Source organism: Numida meleagris, chromosome 2 (genome assembly GCF_002078875.1).
Source record: "Numida meleagris isolate 19003 breed g44 Domestic line chromosome 2, NumMel1.0, whole genome shotgun sequence".
Taxonomy (NCBI): Eukaryota; Metazoa; Chordata; class Aves; order Galliformes; family Numididae; genus Numida; species Numida meleagris.
In genome coordinates this window covers 5474964-5495329 of record NC_034410.1, presented here as the reverse complement: position 1 = coordinate 5495329, position 20366 = coordinate 5474964, and the positions used below count along the sequence as shown (strand labels likewise).

Below are 20366 nucleotides of genomic sequence, written 5' to 3'. Positions count from 1 at the left end.
CGGGCGGGCGCTGGGGGTGCGTGAGGGCGGGCTGCCCGCGCTCGTCGGCGGAGAAGCAGCGTGCCCCGCGTGCCGCAGTGCGGGGCAGCAGGCGGCCGGGGAGGGCTCGGTGCTGTCCCGGCGGTTGGAAGTGCCCTTGTGCCGGTGGAGGGATGGGAGGCCACTGGAGGCCGTGCGGTCTTCCGCCCTAGGGCTTTCTGCGGAGAAGGAGGTGCTCTAGAGCGCGAACGCGTCCTGACTGAGAAAGCGGCGTATCCATGGAGGAGATACAGTGGCTCAACGTGTCCTCCTGCTCTCTGTCCCCCAGTTGCTCTTCCCTCGTTGAGGTCAATGGCTGAAGGCGGTCGGTGGGAGATGAGGCCCGGAGCAGGGGACTGCGCGGCGACCTGCTGACCCGCAGCCTTCGTGGGGAGCCGCCGGCATGGGGAACAGCGGCTCGGCCGTGAAGGTGTGCGCCGATCACCAGGGAGGCATCAACTGGCTGAGCCTCAGCCCCGACGGGCAGCGCCTGCTGACGGGCAGCGAGGACGGCACGGCGCGGCTCTGGAGCACGGCCGACAGCCAGTGCCACGGCCACTTCCAAGGTAGGCGCTCTTCCGTTCTCCTGATCGTCCCTCTCGCTCTCCGCGTTGTTTCTGTCCCTTTAATCATCTCGTTTTCCAGGTGGTCTTCATACGGAACCTCTTGACCCAGAGCTCTGGGAAGAAGCCCTGTTGAATTGAACGTTGTTTTCTCCGCAGAGCTTTACCTTTGGCACACGGATATGTTGATTGCCGGAGTCTTTAATTCTAAATTGGTTTTGCATTTGTAACGAAATTTGATATCCTTAGGCTAACGTTTGAATAACTAGAAGAAAAGCTTTGCAGAGAGCACGGCCATGCAGGAATCAGACTGGGGGCCAAGGATTGTTTGTATTCTCACTCGCTTGTGTTCTTCTCTTACTATAGCAAAAAAAAAAAAAAACCCAAAAACCCAACTCTTACATTTGGAATTTCTGATCCTTTCTTTCTTCCAAAAATGAACATTGTTGGGATTTCTTTGTTTGTTTGCCTGTTTTTTTTTTTTTGTCCTTTTTTTTTTAAGGATTGAGTATTGTCTTTGCCCCCACATCCTGTGTCTCCTGGAAGACTCGCTGCGTTTGCTTAGGGATTGGAAATCCATTTAAAGCAATAATTACTTATCTTCCCAGTTAAAAGTTATGTTGGGTAGTATTCAGTATCTGGCTCGTGAACTGCTGGTGTTCGGGGTAAACTTTCAAGCAGGCTGGCTGGATGGGTTGTGAACTATCAGTCACATCAGATAACTCTATGTTACATTTACGTACTTACGCGATTCTTGTGTACATTCACATTGGAAAGCTGTAATTACCGAAAAACCCGTATCTAGAACTCAGTTTCCAGCTTGTACCACAGCATAACCAGTAGGCTTGTGTGGTGGCTGTTCCTCACCAGACCATCACCGGGCCTTACCTGCCACAGGGAGCTTGGGCAAGCTTGGTGTGACTATTATTGATGGTTAAACTCAGACAGACTTTATTGCAGTGCCCAAAGTGCCATTTTGATCTTCTAAGAGCAGGGTTAGATGCTGCTGCAAGAGGAATGCTGCTGGTTGAAACTTGCCCTGGATAAGCTGCTTTGAATAAAGTCACAAAAGTGTGAGGCTGGGTGTAGTTTACATATAGCCTGTGTGATCTGTGTAAATTTTTTTTATATCTGATTAATTTGCTTAAAAGAAAAATAAAGGCTTTGTGTGTTCATAGCATGGATTCTGGTTTGCTGGCCACTGAAAGGGCTTTCAATCACAGGAGTTGCAGTAAAATCACTTTTTTAATGTCAGTGAACCTAAGTGCTGTACTGGGCAACCTGCTTTCCCTCAGTTCTTTAACATCTCTATTGTACAACATTCTGTTTTCCTAGTGTCTCTGTTTCTCTCTCTCTTTTGAATTACATTTATCTTTTCTACATATATATATATATATTTAAATCACATTAAGGCCTACTGGCTTCAGCCAAAGTCTCTTGGGATGCTTCAAGAAGAATCAGTTCTGGTCTTGAAATCTTACAGTCTAGATCTGTAAATCCAAAAAGAGTGTAAGAACGCGCTGTCTCACCTGTTCCCTTGATAGGTGACCATGTTTCATCTTGGACAAAGCTGGGACCCAAATCTTAGGGTGGTTTTAAATGCAGCGTGTTTCATGGTGCGATAAAACAATGGCACGTGTTGCTAAGCAGCAACAGAAGCTGAGGGCTGCGGTGTAGATTCCTCCTCTCTGCCATCACCACGTTTTCCAGCCTGAAATGTTCATGTAGCAGTTGTGTCTGTTGGAACTGTAAGATCCTAACGTTCTCTGAGCGCTGTGTAAATAACCGTGCTCTTATTCTTTCTTCCTGTGTCGTTTCCTAAAGGTATGCTGATATTTTGAAAGCTGTTTTCGCTCGTGTTATTAGTCACAATGGGGGAAATATTGGCTGGCTTTTTACCCATTAGGCTTTTTTGTTTGCATTTCATTCTGCTTGGACAATGAAACTAAACTTGCTGGTAAGGCTCACGTCTCTTCCTTGCTTCATAGTTTCATGCTTCAGTTTAGGACTGTTTGTATCCCGACAGTCAGCGGGCTGTGTTGAAATAAAGCCTTTTTTTTCCTGGCTTTAGGAGGAAGAAAATGCATTTATTTCTAAAAAATGGACAAACAAACCTTCCCCCCCCTGCTTGTTACAAGTTTTAAACTGCAGTAGTCCAAATGTTGTTATACTGACACTAGTTCACTCATTATGTTTTGGTACAGCTGAGCTGCCTGATTAGAGAAACTGTACTATTTTACTCTTCCACTTAATCCGTGCGTCAATGGAGTGGAATTTTGCTCCTGTTAATTCAAAACGCTGTGTTTGACACAAATCCTTAAATGTGAAGAGTGGGACTGTGCATTTAAAACTAGAGCTCCGGTCCATGTGTTCTCAGTGCTTTTAGCCAAGCTGAAGAGCTCACCTAGTCCTCCCCGCTTGCATGCGCTGTGGTTGAACTTCTGTTATTTCTGCTCTTGTTCCTAGGGCATGAAAGTTACATCACCTTCTGCCACTTAGAAAACGAGGCTGCCTTCACGTGTAGTGCGGATCACACCATTCGAAAGTGGGACGTAGTGACGGGCCAGTGCCTGGCCATTTACCGAGGGCACACGTCAATTGTTAACAGGTTGGTTCCATGGAATTCCTCCATTGTTTTCCTGTAATCTCTTGTCGCATGTATTGTCATTTTGCTGCAGTTTTCCATGACTACGCTGACAAAACAGGTTGTGTAAACCTTAGAGTACGCGCTCCACGTGTTCTGTGCTGTAATGATTCGTTTTCCTAGCAACAGTGCTGACGCATCCATAGACAGCAGATAGGAGAGAGCTGAAAGGCACACAGCAGGGGAATTGAATCCAGCACTAGCAATGAAATTCCAGAAGAAATCATTCAATTGATAACAGATGCTGTTGATAAATAGATGTAAAAACATCACGTCAAACCTTTGAGTCGCTGAGGGGGATAAAGGCAGGGCTGTTCCTGGAATCACTATTCCTGCTTGTGCAAATGAAGTTCAGTATTAAAGTGATTGCGCATAACTGATTGGCTTGTTGATTTTAAAAGTGCCTCTTAATAGCTGGGATGGTTTTACTTAATCACAAATGGAGCAATCGGTCGAAGATTTATCTTAATATTTTTTGTTGTTCATTACCAAAGGCAGAAAGCGCACGATGTGTAGCTAGATTCTGTGAATAGTTAGGAAGGCTGGCTCTGCCTGTGTTCTGGCACTGGCCTGATTTTGCTTGAATCAGCAAATGGGAAATGTGTTCCCTATTCATCTGTCTTTGTTGCCAGTTTGAAAGGTTCCAGAGGACCAAACTCTTCTTATAAAGAAGATGGGTTATGATGTTCCCTATTTCCAGTTTAGAAACACAGACCACAGAGACTGTGCTGTTATCTGTTAAGTGTTTGCGCAGCTACATTCCATTACTGTGGAGGCCCAGTGAGCTCAATTCTTGAGCTGTAATCTCCAACTTGCTCTTTAGTTCTGTAATAAGTAGGGTTCTCTTGCTCTGCCTTTTTTTAAGATCCTGCACAACGTGAAATTAGTATGATTTTGCATGCCCTCTCTATTTGATAATGGAAGAATCTTTCTACACCATTAGTTACCATCCAGGTTCTCAAAATGCTTCTTTTATTTTGATTCCAAGCCATTCTCATAGATCAGTTTATAAATAATTGCTTATAAAGAAATACTAATATGTAATTATCAAGAAAAATGAGTGATTTGTAAGAACAAAACCAACCAACCAAAAAAAACCAGAAAACCCCAGAACTCTCTCACCTGCCCCATCAAGCTAACAGCTGCTAGGTAGCATACATCACCGATGGGAAGTATGTAGGAGTGCTGCAGGGAAAGATTTTAGAGAAGCACAACAGCTCAAAGCTGCAGTGCTACAATATCCACATTGGTGTACCTGAATAAGAAGTCTTGTGAGAAGTAAAACAGAAGTGTTTGTTTAAAAAAAAAAAAGTGTGGTTACAAATAATGCGTTTGGAACAGAGGGGCTGAATCGGGGTTATATATGTTGAGTTCATGCTACTGTTTCTAGGTTCAGTGTGCTTAGTAGCATTGAAATCACTACAAAAAAAAAAAAGGTAAAAAGAATGATACTGTTAATACATAATATTTTTCGCAGGATCCTGGTTGCCAAAGACTATCTCTTTAGTGGCTCCTATGACAGGACAGCCCGCTGCTGGAGCGTGGACAAGGAGAAACAAATCCAGGAATTCCGGGGCCATCGGAACTGTGTCCTGACTCTAGCTCACTATTCCTCCAAGGACGTCCTTGAAGAGGAGGAGGAAGAGGAGGAGGAGGAGGAGAGAGTAAGCAGAGACCTCCTAGTGACAGGTAGCACGGACTGCACTGTAAAGGTCTGGTGGGTGTCCAGCGGGCGCTGTTACCAGACTCTGCTGGGACACACTGGGGCTGTTTTATGCCTTATACTTGACGCACCAAACAGGGAGCTGTTTTCTGGCAGCACGGACTATACCATTCGAACGTGGAATATTGTTACCGGCGAGCAGCTGAAAGTGTTCAAAGAGCATCAAGGATCGATAATTTGCCTGGAGGTAAGAATGGAGGCTTCTCCAAGAGCCATTCTGAGGAGGTATCTGTCTCCTAATTTGTGTGGGTCTCAATTGTCTTTTAATTCACAGAGAAGCTCTTCTGAAACACGTTGTAAATGGTATTCTTAAGCATTCATACGGTAACAGAATAGTTGTGCCCTGTGGTCTTGGAACAATGCGTTCTCTAAAATAATACTCTGGTATCCTCTTGGCTTCCAGGAGCTGTCCTGGTTTAACTTCTAGCTCAGTATTTAAGTACCCCTTGGTCTTGAAATGCATGTGTGGGGTGTCCAGGAGCACTTTTCTTCTGAGTAGGGTTGTGTACTTTGGATCACCAGACTCTGAAGAGAAATAATCTGAGCTGTTGATGCACTGAAGCTGACACAGGGATGGGTAACTTAAAAAGTGGGGAATAAAAATCAGAGTAAATCAGATATCTTCAGTAAACAATCCAAAACTGAGAGCAAGAGATAAAAGGAAAACATAAAGCTGGAAGAAATCCTGCTGTTAAAACCACATACAGACATAAGACAAGGAAAGAGAGGGAGAAGGAGATGGTCAAATGAGAGAGTGGGCAAGGAAAGTGGAAAAGAGAAGTAGAGCCTGGGGGATAGAATTGGGAAATAGTAAAGGAGAGGGGGAAAAAATGTAATGTGACTCGAAGAGCTGTACCTTATTTTTCTGTTTGTGGTATTTCTCTGGTGAATGTTGCCAAGTTCATGAACGTTGCAGGGGAGGGAATGGATTTAGGGAGATGAAGAAGACAAAGGGGAACTACGGCATAATTACTTGTCCATTCACCAGAGAATATTAATGGAATATCTAAAAAAAGTTGTGTGATGGTCTGTAAGTTAACCTCGGGTCAGTAAACTAAAGTGTTTTTAATTAGATCTGTTGTATTGACTTACACAAGACAACAGTTTTCTCACTACTCTTCTTGTTTATGTAACTACTTTTCCTTTACGTAGGCTACACTATGTATTTTTAATAGCTGTTTAATAAATGTTGCCTCTGTTTCTAAAGAAGATAGTCACAGCTGACACTAGCAGACTGAAGACCCGATAGTACTGAAGGAATTCCATTTTCCTTTGCTTTTAGAAAGGAAAAAGAACGAGGTCATGTTGCCCTGGAGTAATGTTTGTCTTGCTTGGGTGCATTCTCAGCATTAAAGCTTGTTTTTATAGCATTGTGGTAATGCGTTTTGAGGATGCTCAAGTAAATATGTTGCTGTTCTTAGTGTCATGCTATGTTTTACTGTTTAATTGCAACCTTTCTTCAAGACGCAGATTGGCAGCAACAGAGCTTGCCTTAATTTAATTGGGTTCTTGCTAAAATTGTTACACAGAACTGGCTTGACCCACTCCCAGAAGCCTGGGAAATTCAATTACGCTCTTTGAATGCTCCAGAATGAGCAGTGCTTCCCTACTTGTGAGCACAGAGTTAAACAATGGTTTTAAACAAACAGAACTACTTGTAGGAGAGAAGAAAAGCAAAACCAACACGTCTCTTTGGAAAACCTGAACAATTCAAAGTAGACAAGTCTACTGCTGCCAAGACTGTGCTGGCAATGATGCTGGCCAAAGCCTCAGCCCGTAGCTGTGAGTAACTGGAAGCTTCTTGCTTCTCCAGTCATCAGCTGATGGCTGAAGCTAGAGGAGTCCAGCTGGGTACACGCTGCCCTAAAACTTACCCAGCTTAATCACTCACCATAATGCTGTTGAATAGCTTTAGCCTGTCAATCTTTTCTAATTCCTCACTCTTCCTTCTCGGGTTCGACACTAGCCCTTCTGTTCCACTTGGCTGCCTCTCAGCACAGCCCACATGGTATTTGCATTCTTTTAGAAAGGGGTCAATCACAAGAATCCATACAAAGATGTTGCAACAGAAGGGAAACTTCCTGAACGGAGGTGTGTGCAGTTTTCTTGTGTTTTGGTTGGTTTTTTTTTTTTGCTTTATGTTTCTTTAGTTTGCTGACGGTTTTAATAATTTTTTTTTTTTGCTCTCCAGGAACCTTTGGAGCCTTCTTTGCCCAGGGCTCCTTTGTGGCAGTGTTGCAATCAGTGTCAGTGAGTTAGTGTAGTATTTTTCAAACTGTGTGTCCGGAAGGACTCTGAGGTAGTTGTGAGTCACTCACAGTAGCCAGCAGACAGCTTTAATTGTTGGCAGTAGTTCAGTTTCTTCAGAGCATGAGAGCGAGCTACTAATTACACCAGATTTTTACTCCCTTGTCCTGGAGGAACTGAGCTGGTACTGGCATTTAAAGGTAGTTGTTACCATTTACTAGCTGCTAGAATGCTCACCTGGAGAGACTAAAGGGGTAAAAAAAAAGTACTTATTTTCAATGCATTTATGTAAATAAAGGTTCCTAAGGGAGGCTGGCCTTTCAGAATGTTTGAGAAGTGGAGTTTTGTCTGGGACAAGATACCACACTGAGAACAGGAAAAGTGGGAATATTGAGACTGTATTTTCTCCAACTTTAAAATGCACTGTATCAACAGGAGTGCATCAGGATGGTCTAAGCTGCTGTGGGTAAGGTCTGGGCTGGTCAGCTCCCATTACTTTCCAGTAGGTATCAGTAGTGTTTCTGTAGCAGTGAATGAGTTTCCTAGAAGAGCCTTTCAGGGTAGGTATCTATAGATACACCCATGTTTTTCCTTCCTGCATGGCTGGTGAATGAAAAGCAGGTAGAAGATGGCATAGTCATGTTCTGATTTTGAATGCTCCTTAATTGCTCTAAGATCCTCTAAGTACCGTTGCCATCCAGCATACATTAGAGAAGCCTGAATATTCTAATCCAGTGTGGAAGCCTGGAAAGCACTGGTTGGCTTTCAGCTTTCCCTTTCCTCCTGTCCTTAGTGATCATACTCAACGGAGTGGGGAGAGTGAGTGTTCTGATCTGGCGTGTGACTTGTCCTGCTGTCCCAGGGCTGAATCACGGCGTGTGGCCTGCTCTCAGAACAGCTGCAGGTGCCAGCTTTTAGAAACGCCGTTCTTCCTTCCACCATCTCAGTTCAACTGACAGAAGCTTTGCCAGTAGGCTTTCTGCATTGTGAGGTGCCTTGGCAGTCTCGACTCCTTCCCTCACGTCGTCAGGCAAGGTAACCAGCAGTTAGCAGCCAGAACTCTTCACTCGTGCTTCTTCTGCAGTGCGTTGCGAGCTTGGCAGGCGAGGGGCAACAGCTGCTCTGAGTGCTCTCTCTTCGTGTAAGAGCCAGTGATGTGATTTTATAGGAAGCAATGGGGAAAAAGCAAGGGTGGGCTGTGTGTAATCACACAGCTCATTCTGTTTCTTCCACTAAAACGTTTCAGGCCCAGCTAAAGACCAAGGTTTGTAATTCAAAATCAGATGTACGTTTCCCTTTAACACCAATGTCTGCAACAGGCTGAATAGCCCTGGCCTAAATATTTACTTGTGTGTGTTGTTCTAAATGTCTCCGAAGTGGTTTTGCAAACTGTTTACAAGGATTGCTTTGTCCTTTGCTGATTGTTCAGGCAGAGTATTTATCAAACTCGTGCTGCCAAAAGCTGGCAGAAAGGAATGATCCAGCCTGGTATTTAGCTTGGATTCTATGGTGAACATTCTTACAAGGAGGAGAGTTGCAAATGGAGTTCTAAATGAACATGAGTGGGCAAGGACTCGCTTCTGGATTTCCTGCAAAAGATCCTTTGTTGGGAACATTCCCCTTCGTTGTCTTTTAAAGCTGGCTGGAAGAAAAGAATGCTGTGAGCAAACCCATTGCCTGAACTCTATACATACACTAAACTGTTGTGATCATGGGGATGGATCTTCTCATTGCACCAATGAAATTGTGTGCACGTTTGTGTAATTTGTTTGTTGCATAGCTCGTTGCAGGATGAATTAGAGGAATCTGAATGTGTTCAGCACTGCTAGGAAAGGAGTGTGTTTTAGGGCTGTTACACTGCAGTGAAGAAGTTGAAAAATGTTCCCTAGCAGCCAGAGTGCTGTCTAGATGGATTCCCAGTTTAAAAAAACAGCAACAACCAAAAAAAAAAAACCAACCCAAAACAATTTCTTGCCCACAGGGAGTTATTTCGCTCACTAAAATGAACGTGGTTTGAATGGGATCCTGAAAGTCTTAACTCAGCGGAAGGCTCACATAGCTGTAACTTGAGACTGCTCCAAGCTGGTGATTTCGAGCTTGGCAGCAGCTGTGAACAGAAGACCCAGCTGACAGGTTGCAGAGCGCTGACCCCTTGTAGAGAAGAAGCTGGCAAAGGGAAGTGTGCTGATGGGAACTTGCCTTCCTGGGAGCCAGCCTGAGCACAGTGACCTGCAGCAAGATGACGTGCCCCGGTCCGATCGGTGAGCTAGTGGCCTCTCCTTGGATGGAAGTTAAAATGTCTTATAGCAAAGGTTAAGTGGGAGAACAAAGTCCATTCCTATAAGTCGCAGGTTGGAAAACCTGCTACACAACTCTTCTGCTGACGTTTTCTGGCATTCATGCAGGTGGAAATTGTCTTAAGCTGCTGCATGTGTTCAGCTCAGCCAAGCTTGCGGAGCAGTAGGGTTGTGACTGGAGAGACCAACCCTAGCTATGCTTATTTATTTGAGCTGTGGCACGTCTAGGGGCTGTGACCAACATCAGGATTAAATAAAATAGGCAATTTTTGTATGGTGAAGCCTGTAACTGCTTCAGTGTTTGCAACCTTTGTTTTGCCAGTGCTGTAACTTGGCTGTTAAAAACCAGTCTGGCCAAATTTGTGATGGAATAGAACATCTCGAGGACGTTGCTGGAGGGCTGAGACAAATATGCTTCATTCTTGTGTCTCAGTGTTTCATCTGGTAAAAAGCAAAGTCCCTCAGTGTAATGAGAAAAATGAACAGTCCAGAATTAAAGCTACCAATGCGGTGATTTTTTTTTTCCCCAGTCTGGTTGAGACTTTGAAACTGATCATCTGATTGTCATCAGGTTTTTTATTCTTTTGAAGCTGCTTGGGTTTGAAGTGTCCGCATAACTCGTTAGCGTCCAAGCTGCAGATCTGTTGTGTGTTGTCTACTCTGCTGCAGGTGTCCTTGCCTTGCCATGCTTTTCCTGGTCAGGAACTTTGTTGGGCAGTGATCCAAAGTGAACAAAGCACTCAGGAGCCAGCCAAGGAAAATACAGCTCTGAAAATACCACCGGTTCTCCAGGCATTTGCAGATTAGAATATGTAACTGTTTCTACTGATGGCTTTTTAAACCAAGACTTGACAGGCTTGGGTATATTTGGAAAATCTATTGGGTGAAATTGTACCATTTTCCTTCTAAATTATAAGAAAGTTAAATTCTTTAATAAGAATAGGACTGGGGTTAGAGAATTGAGTGTGGGTTTTGGAGCTTTGGAGATAGAAGGGAGGGGGGGGGGAAAGGCCTGGGAGTCAGGGACAGAGGGTTTGTAAGCTCATGAGTATTTGCTGAAAATGGCTGCTCCTGAATGCCCATAGACAAACATGGGTGCTGCTCTTGGCACTGGGGAGGCCTTGCTCCCACCAAAGGTACAGTATGGTCTTGCATTCTGGTGAAGTTGTTCTGGGAGCTGATCTGCCGAGCTTAATGTGTTAGCAGGGATATTTAAGCCAAGGAACAGCAACTGTGGATGCTTTCTAGTGACAGGACAAGGGGTGATGGCTTTAAACTAAGAAGGGGTAGGTTTGCCCAGAGAGCTGTGGGTGCCCCATCCTTGGAGGTGCTCAGGGCAGGGCTGGATGGGGCTTTGGCAACTTGCTGTGCCCAGCCAGCATGGGGGTATTTGTGCACCACATTCAGCCTTGGTGAGTTAAGAGCCAGGCCTGCTGTGTCTGCACTGGGGGATAGATGCATCTTCTGGATGCAGAGTCTGACAGAAAGCTCTGGAGCCAAACTGTTGATTTGAGGTGGGTCAGATTAGAACACTTCCTCTGTCTTGCTCTTTTCAGAGAGAATCCCAGCTGGTTTTCATATATGTTCTTGGACAATGTCATGGACTCTGTGCACTGGTGCTCATCACAGCTGCCCTGAGGCGTGTAATGCATCCTGCGGTTTGGGATTCTGGCAGTCAGAAGTTACAGTGCTGCAGACTTCAAGACAATTTTCTGGGTAGGGACTTGAGATGCACTGTATCACAGTGCCCCACCTCTGAAGTAGGGAAGGCATTATTTTATATTATGTGAGTGGCTGCTCATCAGTTGCTTAGGCTGGGGACACTGTGTGTGATGCTGCTGCTGACTAAATAATAGATGTCTGAAGTGCTATAGCTCAGGTTGCAGGTGTAAACTAGATCTGTCAAGATCCAATCAAGTGAAGCAGGAGATAATTCACCAAAACTGATATAGATGGCAACAGCTAAGAAGGCCATTCTTGTCTGTGGGACAAAGAGCCACTTTTAAGGTGTGATCTGCTTTGGACATCTGCTTTAGGAGCAGGCCTCAGTGGCTGTAAGGGGCTATTTTAGTTGTAGATACCTACAGCAATTCAGATGAGGTGATGGCTGCATCGTACCACCAGCAGTAGATATGATTTGCTTGAGCTGATGACTCTCGTTGGATTTCCCTGCTAATAGCTATTCAGTGTTCTGCATTTTAAAAATGCCATGAAATGAGAGGCAGTGTGACAGTCCAAGCATGTAGCAGGCTTTGCTGTTGGCTTTGCTGCAGGCTTAGTATGTGACATCCAATAGATGGCTTAGCCCATTCATGTTTCTGTTTCCAAACATTGCTGAGAATCCTTTGCTACTCCACTCACCTGCTTAAACTGGGGAGTGGGAGGAAGGGAAATAAATGGGTCTGTTACAGGGCAGCGTGAGTGGCACAAAGGTTTGGGGCTTAATGAACAGGGTTGCCATGCTGCCAACTCTGCAGGTCTCTGTGCATGGGAAGCTTTTATGGTTCTTATGCTCCTGGTGGCATAATTTATCTGAGAAAGCCCAAGTTTATGGGAACTGCTGAGTCATGGCCTGAACCACTGATTGAGCACCTGGAGGAAAGACCCAGCCAGCCCTGGGAGCACAGGTGAAGGCAATTCACCTGTGTGACCAGAAGGGATGGAGCCTGGCTCCACTGCTCTTAGGCCTCATTTAAGGGCTTACTGCCACTGAGGGAGGGTCTCTTTCTGGAGATCCCTCCTTGGTGGAAGCCCTTCCCTACAAACTCAGAGTCTTCTGATACAGGTGAGCGATCTACTTCCCTTCCTTTGTAGCACCTTGCTGTTGTGCTGGTCCTTCCACCTCTTTTGTAACACCTTTTCCGTTGTGTTGGTCCCTCTGATTGCTACACCCAGGTCATTTAACATTTTTATATCTAGCAAGGAAGAAAATCTAGACAAGGGCTGCTGTTTCAGTTCAGCATTTGCACACCCACTTAGATGTGGAACTCAAGCAGCGTAACCTAACATTCCGGTAATGCTGAGTGGCACTTACCTGCAGGAGGTTACCACTCCGTGTTTTCCCTTCTTAACATGCAAGATGTCTGAAACAGAAACGTGATGACTCGACCAGGAAGAGCCCAGCAGGATCTCAATTCAAAACAACTCTTGCATTGAGCAGGGGCCGTGTGACACCGTTTGTCATGCCCATTCAAGTTGAGCCCGGAAATGAAAGGTCAGGTTACCTTCCTCAGGCGAACTGTTATGGCTCTCACTTTTGGTTAGTGCTGCTGGCCATTCCTGTTCTTTCCTCAAAGAGATGTAGTATTAATGCCATTGCTAACGCAGCTTAAAAGTAATGGGATGTGACATTTCAAAGTACTGCTGACTTTTAGCAGCTGATGTGTTTTACAACCTCTTGACGTTTAGCTGTGAAAACTGCCCCATGGGCCAAGTTCTGCTCGTTTATTGATGCCTTTCACAAATGACACCTTCTGAAAGCGGAGTGGAGATGGGAAAGAATGGAAAAACATTTAAAGCTTACAGAAAGAGTGCCAAGAGGAGGGATCCAGGGTTTATAATGCAAGGTGTCCCCTGAAAATGACCCAAGAGCAACACCCGGGTCCAGGTGACTCATGATTGCTGTGGGAGCATGTGCTTAACTGGCCGACTCCATTATACTGCCTTCAAATGGCATCTGCCAGGCCAGCTCTTTGCTTGGAGAAGTGTACAGAGCTGTGCAGAACAGTGGCTGCTCAAAGCTGTACTTTTCTTGCCCTAGATGAGCATGAATGCGGGATTTCTCTTTGCGCTGTGGAGGGTTTCCCTGCAAAGCTGCCAGGCTTTCTGCAGCTTCGACAGTCTATTGCTGTATCCTGGCAAGTTTTATAGTACTACACAGGTCTGTTACATTCTCCCTGCCTCTGTTTCCCTTCTGCAATCATTCCCTTTGCCGTTCTCTGCTGTGTCTGTGTGGAAAGGGGAAAAAAACCACCTCTACCATTCCCAAGTTTACACAATGGGATGGATGACTTAGTGTAACGGGGCACTGCTCTTTGGATTTTAAAGGCTGGCTTGCTCCAAACTCCCAGCAGAATGTGATCTGACTGAGGATGTTTAAAACCTGTGTGAGAATGGTTAATGATTTAATCATCGGATAACAATCTAAAGACTTCTGGAAACAAAAGCACAAGGCTCAAGGAAGAGCTAGTGTTTCTGCATATTGAGCTTGTGCAGAGTAATCCTGTAATACTGTTTATCAGAGAATCATACAGAATGGCTTGGGTTGGAGGAGACCTCAAGGATCATCAGGTTCCAACCCCTTGCCACAGGTAGGGTTGCCAGGCACTAGTTAAAACTCAGCCTGTACTTTGCAGAGGAACTACCATTCATTGTTGGTTTTTTTGAGAGCCGTGACTTCAGATGAGTCAGCTCAGCGCAGTGCTCACACCAACAAGCCTAGGAGTCTATTGCTAATATTGCTAATGTATTTTTTTCTCTTCCCTCCAGCTAGTGAATCGGCACTTGTATTCAGGAAGCGCGGACAGGACGGTGAAGTGCTGGTTAGTAGACACTGGGGAGCGAATCCAAACGTACAAGGCTCACAAACACAGCGTTAGCACTTTGAAATACCACGCTGGGATCTGTAAGTTGCCTTTCCTATGTTCAGCAATCCCTTGTCTCCTTCTGGATGTCTGTCTTTGATCAAAGATCGTTAATAGAGAATACTGTAACTTCAAGGCTTGGAAACATGTCACTTTTTTTCAGCTCCAACGTGTTTTATGTTCAGTATCAAATTTGCTGCGCTACTCCATGTGAGAAGCTTGGATCTTCCTTCCATTTTGACCTCTTTCTTCTAGCACATGAAGAAGTACTTGCTTTATTTATGTTACGAAGGGAAGTGGCTTAAATCCAGAGCTGTCTGTGGGTTGTTTGCATAGCCATGGTTTAGCCTCACCAGCCTGACGTCTGTCAGCCTGCTGCTGCTGCTTGCTTGCTTGCTGACAGCAAGTGCTGCTGCTGGATATGCTGCCCTGCGCCTGCCTCTGCTGCCTTGTCAGTACTGTTAACAGATTGTCCCAAACCAGAATCACATCTCAAATCCTCACTGCTCCTTCTAACATGGCTTCTGTTTAAACTCCAGCTATCTCCAAAACTCATTTTCCACAAATTCTTTTCCCTTTTTCTGACCTTCTGCATCTAGTTGCTCCTAAAACCACATTTTCTGTCACAGCTGAGTGTTGCTTACAAATGCTTGGGATTCTGCTTCGCTGCTTTTGGTATTCCTGTTAATAGAGGCATCTTTGCATAGCTGTCTCTTGTTGACGTAACGTATTCCAGCAAAGAAACTGCTCTTTAAATCCCTCTCTTGGCTGGCTCCCCTGCTGCACATCAGTCTCTGCTCTTCTGTGTTTGTGTTGCAAGACTGCATCTCTGTTTCAGTCAGCCTGAACCTCTCTGTGCATCATCTCAGTCTCATTCTGACATTGACATTAGGCTCGATATGCCTCCATTCACTTCCCAAACAAGAATTTCTCTCCTCTAGGTGACAGGGATGGCAATACGAGTCTTAAACTAATCTAGAAAGCTGCAGTGCTTTTCGGATCTCAATTTCTGCACTTTCAACTATGTGGTCAACATGTGACACCAAATGAATGGTTGCTGTTAGGGCCTTAATATCTCTTCTGGTAGATGATGGGTATAATGGTGATGAATGGCTGGCAATTGCGAGATGGTATGCATTAAAAAGATACAAAACCAAACACTGAATTCATCAAGGCTACCCAAAGGCAAGGCGACTGCACTAAGCGAGTGCTGGCCTGATGCAGTGAGGAGGCTGTACTGAGCAGGCAGCAGACTGTCTCCTTCATTAATGAGATGTCCAGAGCTGCTTTTCATGCCCCCAGCACAGGCTTGACCAGAGTCTCTAAAATCATAAAGAAGGTGAGGCTCAAATAGAAGTTTCATTATCCAATGCCGTTTCCCTCTCCTTCACCCCTCTGCAGTGTCCCTGCCAGGCAGATATATTACTTTCCCTAACTCTCTTTCTTAGAATGCAGTCAGTATTGCTGCATTTAGTCAGGCCTGTGAAGAACATCCTGATAGTGTGATAGAAGTGCTCATAGTGCTATTTAAGATCTCAGCTTTCAATCTAAAGCAGAAATACTAAGTGTGTCAAACGAGGAGAATTTATTCCGCTTAAAGAGTAACATACACGTCATGGAAGAATGTTAGGGATGTGTCTGAACATAATTTAGATTCTAATTCTAACCAAGCCTCAAATAATCAGAATGTGTTTCTAGTGGCTTTCCTCAGTATGCATGTGTAATTACAAGCATGGGGAATATTACAGCTCTTCTCAGTTCCATTTAATGATCTTATCGTGGTTATTTCTCTCCTACAGTACGCACGTGGTCATTTAAGATTTAATTTGGTTTATATTTTTTTTCCTGTCCCAAATCTCCAAGGGAATGTTCCAAACCTGCCCACTCTCCCAAGATTCTGTGAAATTCAAGTAAAAAAAAAAAAGAAAAAAGAATTCCTGATACATATATATATATTTTTTTGCTTGTTTGTTTCATAGAGGTGTCTATAAAAACACATATCTAAATGCTGAATCTAGGTTACATCAACAGTTCTTCCTTACACTCAGGGCTGTGGGGAGGCTTCCTAAATCTGGAGTGACAGTTCAAAAGGTGTAGGAGATGTCTGTCAAGAGCAAAATCCTCGTAGCTGAAATAAGCTGACAGCCGCACAGTGAAAGCTGCTCTTAATTGCTTCTTACTCTCTGCATGTGCGTAACAGGTAGGAAGGGACTTCTGCTGACTGGAAAAAAAAAAAAATACCTTGTGCTGTGCTTTGTATTGTTGGTACTGGTCTGCAGAATGGGATGAGTGCTTTTTCAGGATTGAGTTGGGCATTGAGTGTATGCAGGCCCATGTAAAATGAGGTTGGTTTTTCTATATCCAAGTGTTCCTTGAAGGCGTACCCAGGAAGAACCCAGCTTCCTGCTCCTTAACCTGGGATTGGGAGGCTGCTAGCAGGAGGCAGCCTGTTCTCATCTCTTCTTGTAGCCCTCCATTTGCCACTGTGTACGCTTCTTCATGTCTCTTCAGGAATCCAGTGCCCAGTTTCTCCCAAAAGATGAGGGAGCTGTTATTTTCAGGCTTTTCAGTTCTGTAAGTCTTTCTGCAAAGACATGAAGCGCAGGGGGGCGGTGAATACATTGCTTTGTGCTGTTCTGACATTGTTATCTGTAGAGAAACTTGAGGAATTTGGGGCAGGTGGAAGAAAGTGAATGTTCCTGGATGCAGTGTATAACCCCTAAGGCATACAGATGTTCCCCTGTGGGGGATCACTGCTGAGGTACAGCCTAAATAGCTAGCAGTGCCTTACAGCTTCTAGCTGCAGAATGCTTAATATAGTTGAAAAACAAAACATACATTTGCAATATATAGCACATAAAATACAAAAGTGATGGCCCAAACCCTCAAATAGTTCTGTGCCATACTGAAACAGAGCTTGTAGCCTGAGCCTTCAATCACTTCAAGGCTCCACTGCTTGCAGGGACTCCCACAGGGGCGAACACTGCGTTGTAATGAAGCCAGGGCCAAATCCGTGTGATCAGAGTGCAAGGGAACACAGCCTGCTGGGGTTGGTGAGATCAAAATGAACTTGCTCTGAGAAAAGAGCCGAGCCCAAAAATGGCTGTGCTGCTTTGGGAACCAGTTCTTGGTGCGTTTCTGAATTGGTGTGAGCTGTCCTTTTGTGGCTGCTCATGGCTGGCCGCGTGCTGAGCTGGGTGGTTGTGTTGCAGTGTTCACTGGGAGTGGTGATGCCTGTGCACGAGCCTTCAATTCCAGGAGCGGTGTCCTGCAGAAGATCTTCCGAGGACACAAGTTCATCATCAACTGCATCCAGGTGGGGAATTTGTCACTTGTGCTTGCTCTGTGGTGTTTCGTGGCAGCTGTGCGGCAGTTGAGTGCTGTTCTGGGATGAGACGAAACGTAACAGACACAAATATCCCCTATGTAATTTTAGTAAAGCTCTAGTATTAAAAGATAAGGAAAACCACAGCATGAGCCCCCTGAGGCAGCCCTGTGTCAGCGGCAGGAGGCTTTTCAGGTTGGGTTAGACAAGCATCCATAAGAAATGCAGTGACAGAGCCGTGTAGGGGCAGAGGATGATGGACTTTGAGAGCCTTCCCACTGGGAGGCTGCATGATGGTGAGGATTTGCAGTGCTTTGTGCAGAATGCAAGTTTCTTCCTTATCCCAACAGAACAAAGATAGCATTCATCCCCATGCAGACAAGGTATCCCTTCATAGTCTAGCAACTTTTTGCCATCCTTTCTGATCTTAGTGAGGAGCCAGTGGTGATAACCACATTCTACCTGTTATATAAACTCCCATATGAAGCGTTGCCTCCAGCATGTATTTTTTTCTGTAGGTGTGAAGATGACAGAGCAGCTCTGCATTGTTGTCTGCTGCACCTCCCACCAGACAAAGGGGAAAGTCTCTGCTACGGGGTTAACATTTTTCTGAATACTAATTCAGGTCCTTAAAAGAGGACTTGGATGTTCCCTTGACTCAAGGGGCACCAGTATTTCCGGGCTAGAGGGGGTGGGGGGAGTGAAGGGACGTACAGAGGAGAGTATTCCTGTCCCTATCCACGGCCCAGTGATGTACATTTTGATGCTGCCCAATCTTTGTCTTCAAAACCAGCAGGCTGAAATGGGCGCAGAAATGCCCAGCTACAGCCTGCTGCGACACTAAGCAGTTACATCTACCAGAACAGCAGTGAGGAACTAAGTTATTTTTAACTCTTGCTGTGTTTATTTTATGGCTCTGTGAAGTGGCTAAGAAATGAGCCCTGGCTTGGTAATGTCTCATCGCACTTGAGCAGCTTTTGTGATAATTTATACCAGCTCTTGGAATGAGCTATCAGGTCGGGAGTGTTGGTTCAAGCTCTGCTCTGACTTTGGAGTTTGATTATGCACATTCTGAGCTGTAGTTTGGCACTGTGTGACCCTGTTGTTCCAGATCCACAACGAGCTGCTGTACACAGCCTCCCACGACGGCACACTGAGGATCTGGGACATCCGGGGAATATGCAAGAGGAATAAGCGGCGTTTGAAGAAGGAGAGGTGTGCCCAGGGCAGGAGCTCTCAGAAGGGAAGTCTGTCTCGTCTTTTCAACAATAAGGTCGGCTGTATGGTGCAGCAAGAAAACAGGGAGCACGAGACTGTAGAACTGATGTGACTCTCCACAAGAGACTTCCTGGGAGTGACCAAAGCTGAACCTTCTGTTTTCTGCACCACTGTGTCCATGCAAGCCACAACTTGGAAAGAGACGGGAAATGGCTTCGCTTGAACCTCAGTTAGAGTCAGAGTTCTCTGTGGCTGTCAGATGGACTCCAGTCATGCTGCTTCTCAGGATGACTCTCAGCTGAACCATACTGGGGTCAGGAGGGACTGAGTGTGATTCAGGTGATGTATCAGTGGAGTGGCTGTGTCATTAAGAACTTGATTTACAGCTGCTTTTTTTTCCAGTTCTCCCTGGCATGGAGGTGTTGCACAGTTCCACCTGGCTGGTATGTGATGAGGAATGTTTCCACCTGTCCCTGCTGCCCTCTCATGCCCTCTGTCCAGCTGGATGTCTCAGCATGGCAGGAGGTGGTGGCACCATGTCTGGGACAGTGGCTGTGTAATGCCCCTGGGCTGCCTGGCTCAGCACTCAGTTCTGTGTGGTCCTTGTCTCCACTGGGGATTTCCAGTTATGCTTCAGAGGGGGAGGGCATGAAATAAAAAGAGTGGCTGGAAATGTGTTGTCTTTCCTCCTTATGTGGTTGTGCCTGGCCTTGGCTTGCTCAGTATTGGATAAGCAGTCAGATCCAAGGGTACTTCTCCTCCTCTTTCTCCAGGTTCCTCCCTTTCTGATAACCACTGAGCCGTGAATAAACAAAGGTTCTTCTATTTTTCTATTTGCAGATATAACCCTTTGTAGAACCAGAACCAAACTGTCTAACCACATGTTTTTATTTTTATGGCTTTATTTATTCTGTACTGCAGCAAGATACAAATGCTGTAATTCTGTTGTAGAACTGACCAATAAACATGTGGCATCTACAGCTGTGTGGCTGGCTTTTATTGACTTCTCAGGTGGAGGGAATTTGGATGCACAGGAGCAAAGAATGGAGGGAATATGGAAGAACAACATACATTTTGGAAACTCTTTCCTTTTGCTTGCTGCTGGGCTCCTTGTTTAAAACTTTCAGCTAACTGCCCCCAGTTGGTTAGATGTGAGAGCTCATCACAGAGCAGCTGCACATGAAGTTTGCAAATGGATTTCATAGACATAGGGCTCATAAAGAGTGGAATTAATGAGTCATTACCAGTTCTGGCTGGTGCTAAAGATATCAGTGTCTTGAAATGCATGTTCAAAATTAACAAAATCCTTTAGCTAATGCCTCCTGCCCTGCTGATCGCTTCAAACTGCACATGCAGTTCCTGGGGGCAGGGCTGGCAGAACTACACCATGGAGGAACGGCTGCTCTGGCAAGCTCTGCCTGTTACCATGCTCATTTAACATCTCCCAAGGAGAAACGTTCACTTTTTGTGTTGTTGATGCCACTTTGCTATACAAGCTGTGCCAAAGCAGAGAGCTGCTGCCTTGGAAGCATGCCCATGGGCTACCCCAAGGTAATGCCATTGCAGTCCCACCCACTCCTCCTTCAAGCTACATGCAGCTCAGTTGGTTGTTTTCACTCTTTTGTCTATGTATTTTTTTTGTATGTTGTTCAGTGCTCTGTGCTCTCTTGCAGAGACACAGTGGTTGCTGGGTTTTTTTTTTTTTTTGCCTCAAGTTTGTATTAGAAATGTGCTGGTCGATAGGGATG

At 45.2% G+C, this 20366-nt stretch overlaps 1 protein-coding gene and 1 long non-coding RNA gene across 4 annotated transcripts in view; one reads left to right on the top strand and one right to left on the bottom strand.

The window, feature by feature from the left end:
* Positions 1–2402, bottom strand: part of LOC110394176 — a 4944-nt gene extending 2542 nt beyond the window's left edge. The window contains exon 1 of the long non-coding RNA XR_002435427.1: positions 2111–2402. This is a non-coding gene — a long non-coding RNA (uncharacterized LOC110394176). The remainder of the gene's footprint in view (positions 1–2110) is intronic.
* The window catches only part of WDR86 (WD repeat domain 86), a 20104-nt gene extending 508 nt beyond the window's left edge, over positions 1–19596 (top strand). The window contains exons 1-7 of one of the 3 annotated variants that reach the window (XM_021387907.1): positions 7–211; positions 308–584; positions 3048–3189; positions 4703–5135; positions 13981–14116; positions 17288–17391; positions 18512–19596. In XM_021387907.1, coding sequence (XP_021243582.1) covers positions 422–584; positions 3048–3189; positions 4703–5135; positions 13981–14116; positions 17288–17391; positions 18512–18730 — 1197 coding nt within the window. In that variant the 5' untranslated portion in view covers positions 7–211; positions 308–421 and the 3' untranslated portion in view covers positions 18731–19596. Of the gene's footprint in view, positions 1–6; positions 585–3047; positions 3190–4702; positions 5136–13980; positions 14117–17287; positions 17392–18511 lie in introns of those variants that run through there. The other 2 variants (XM_021387906.1, XM_021387905.1) reach the window with 2 other exon arrangements.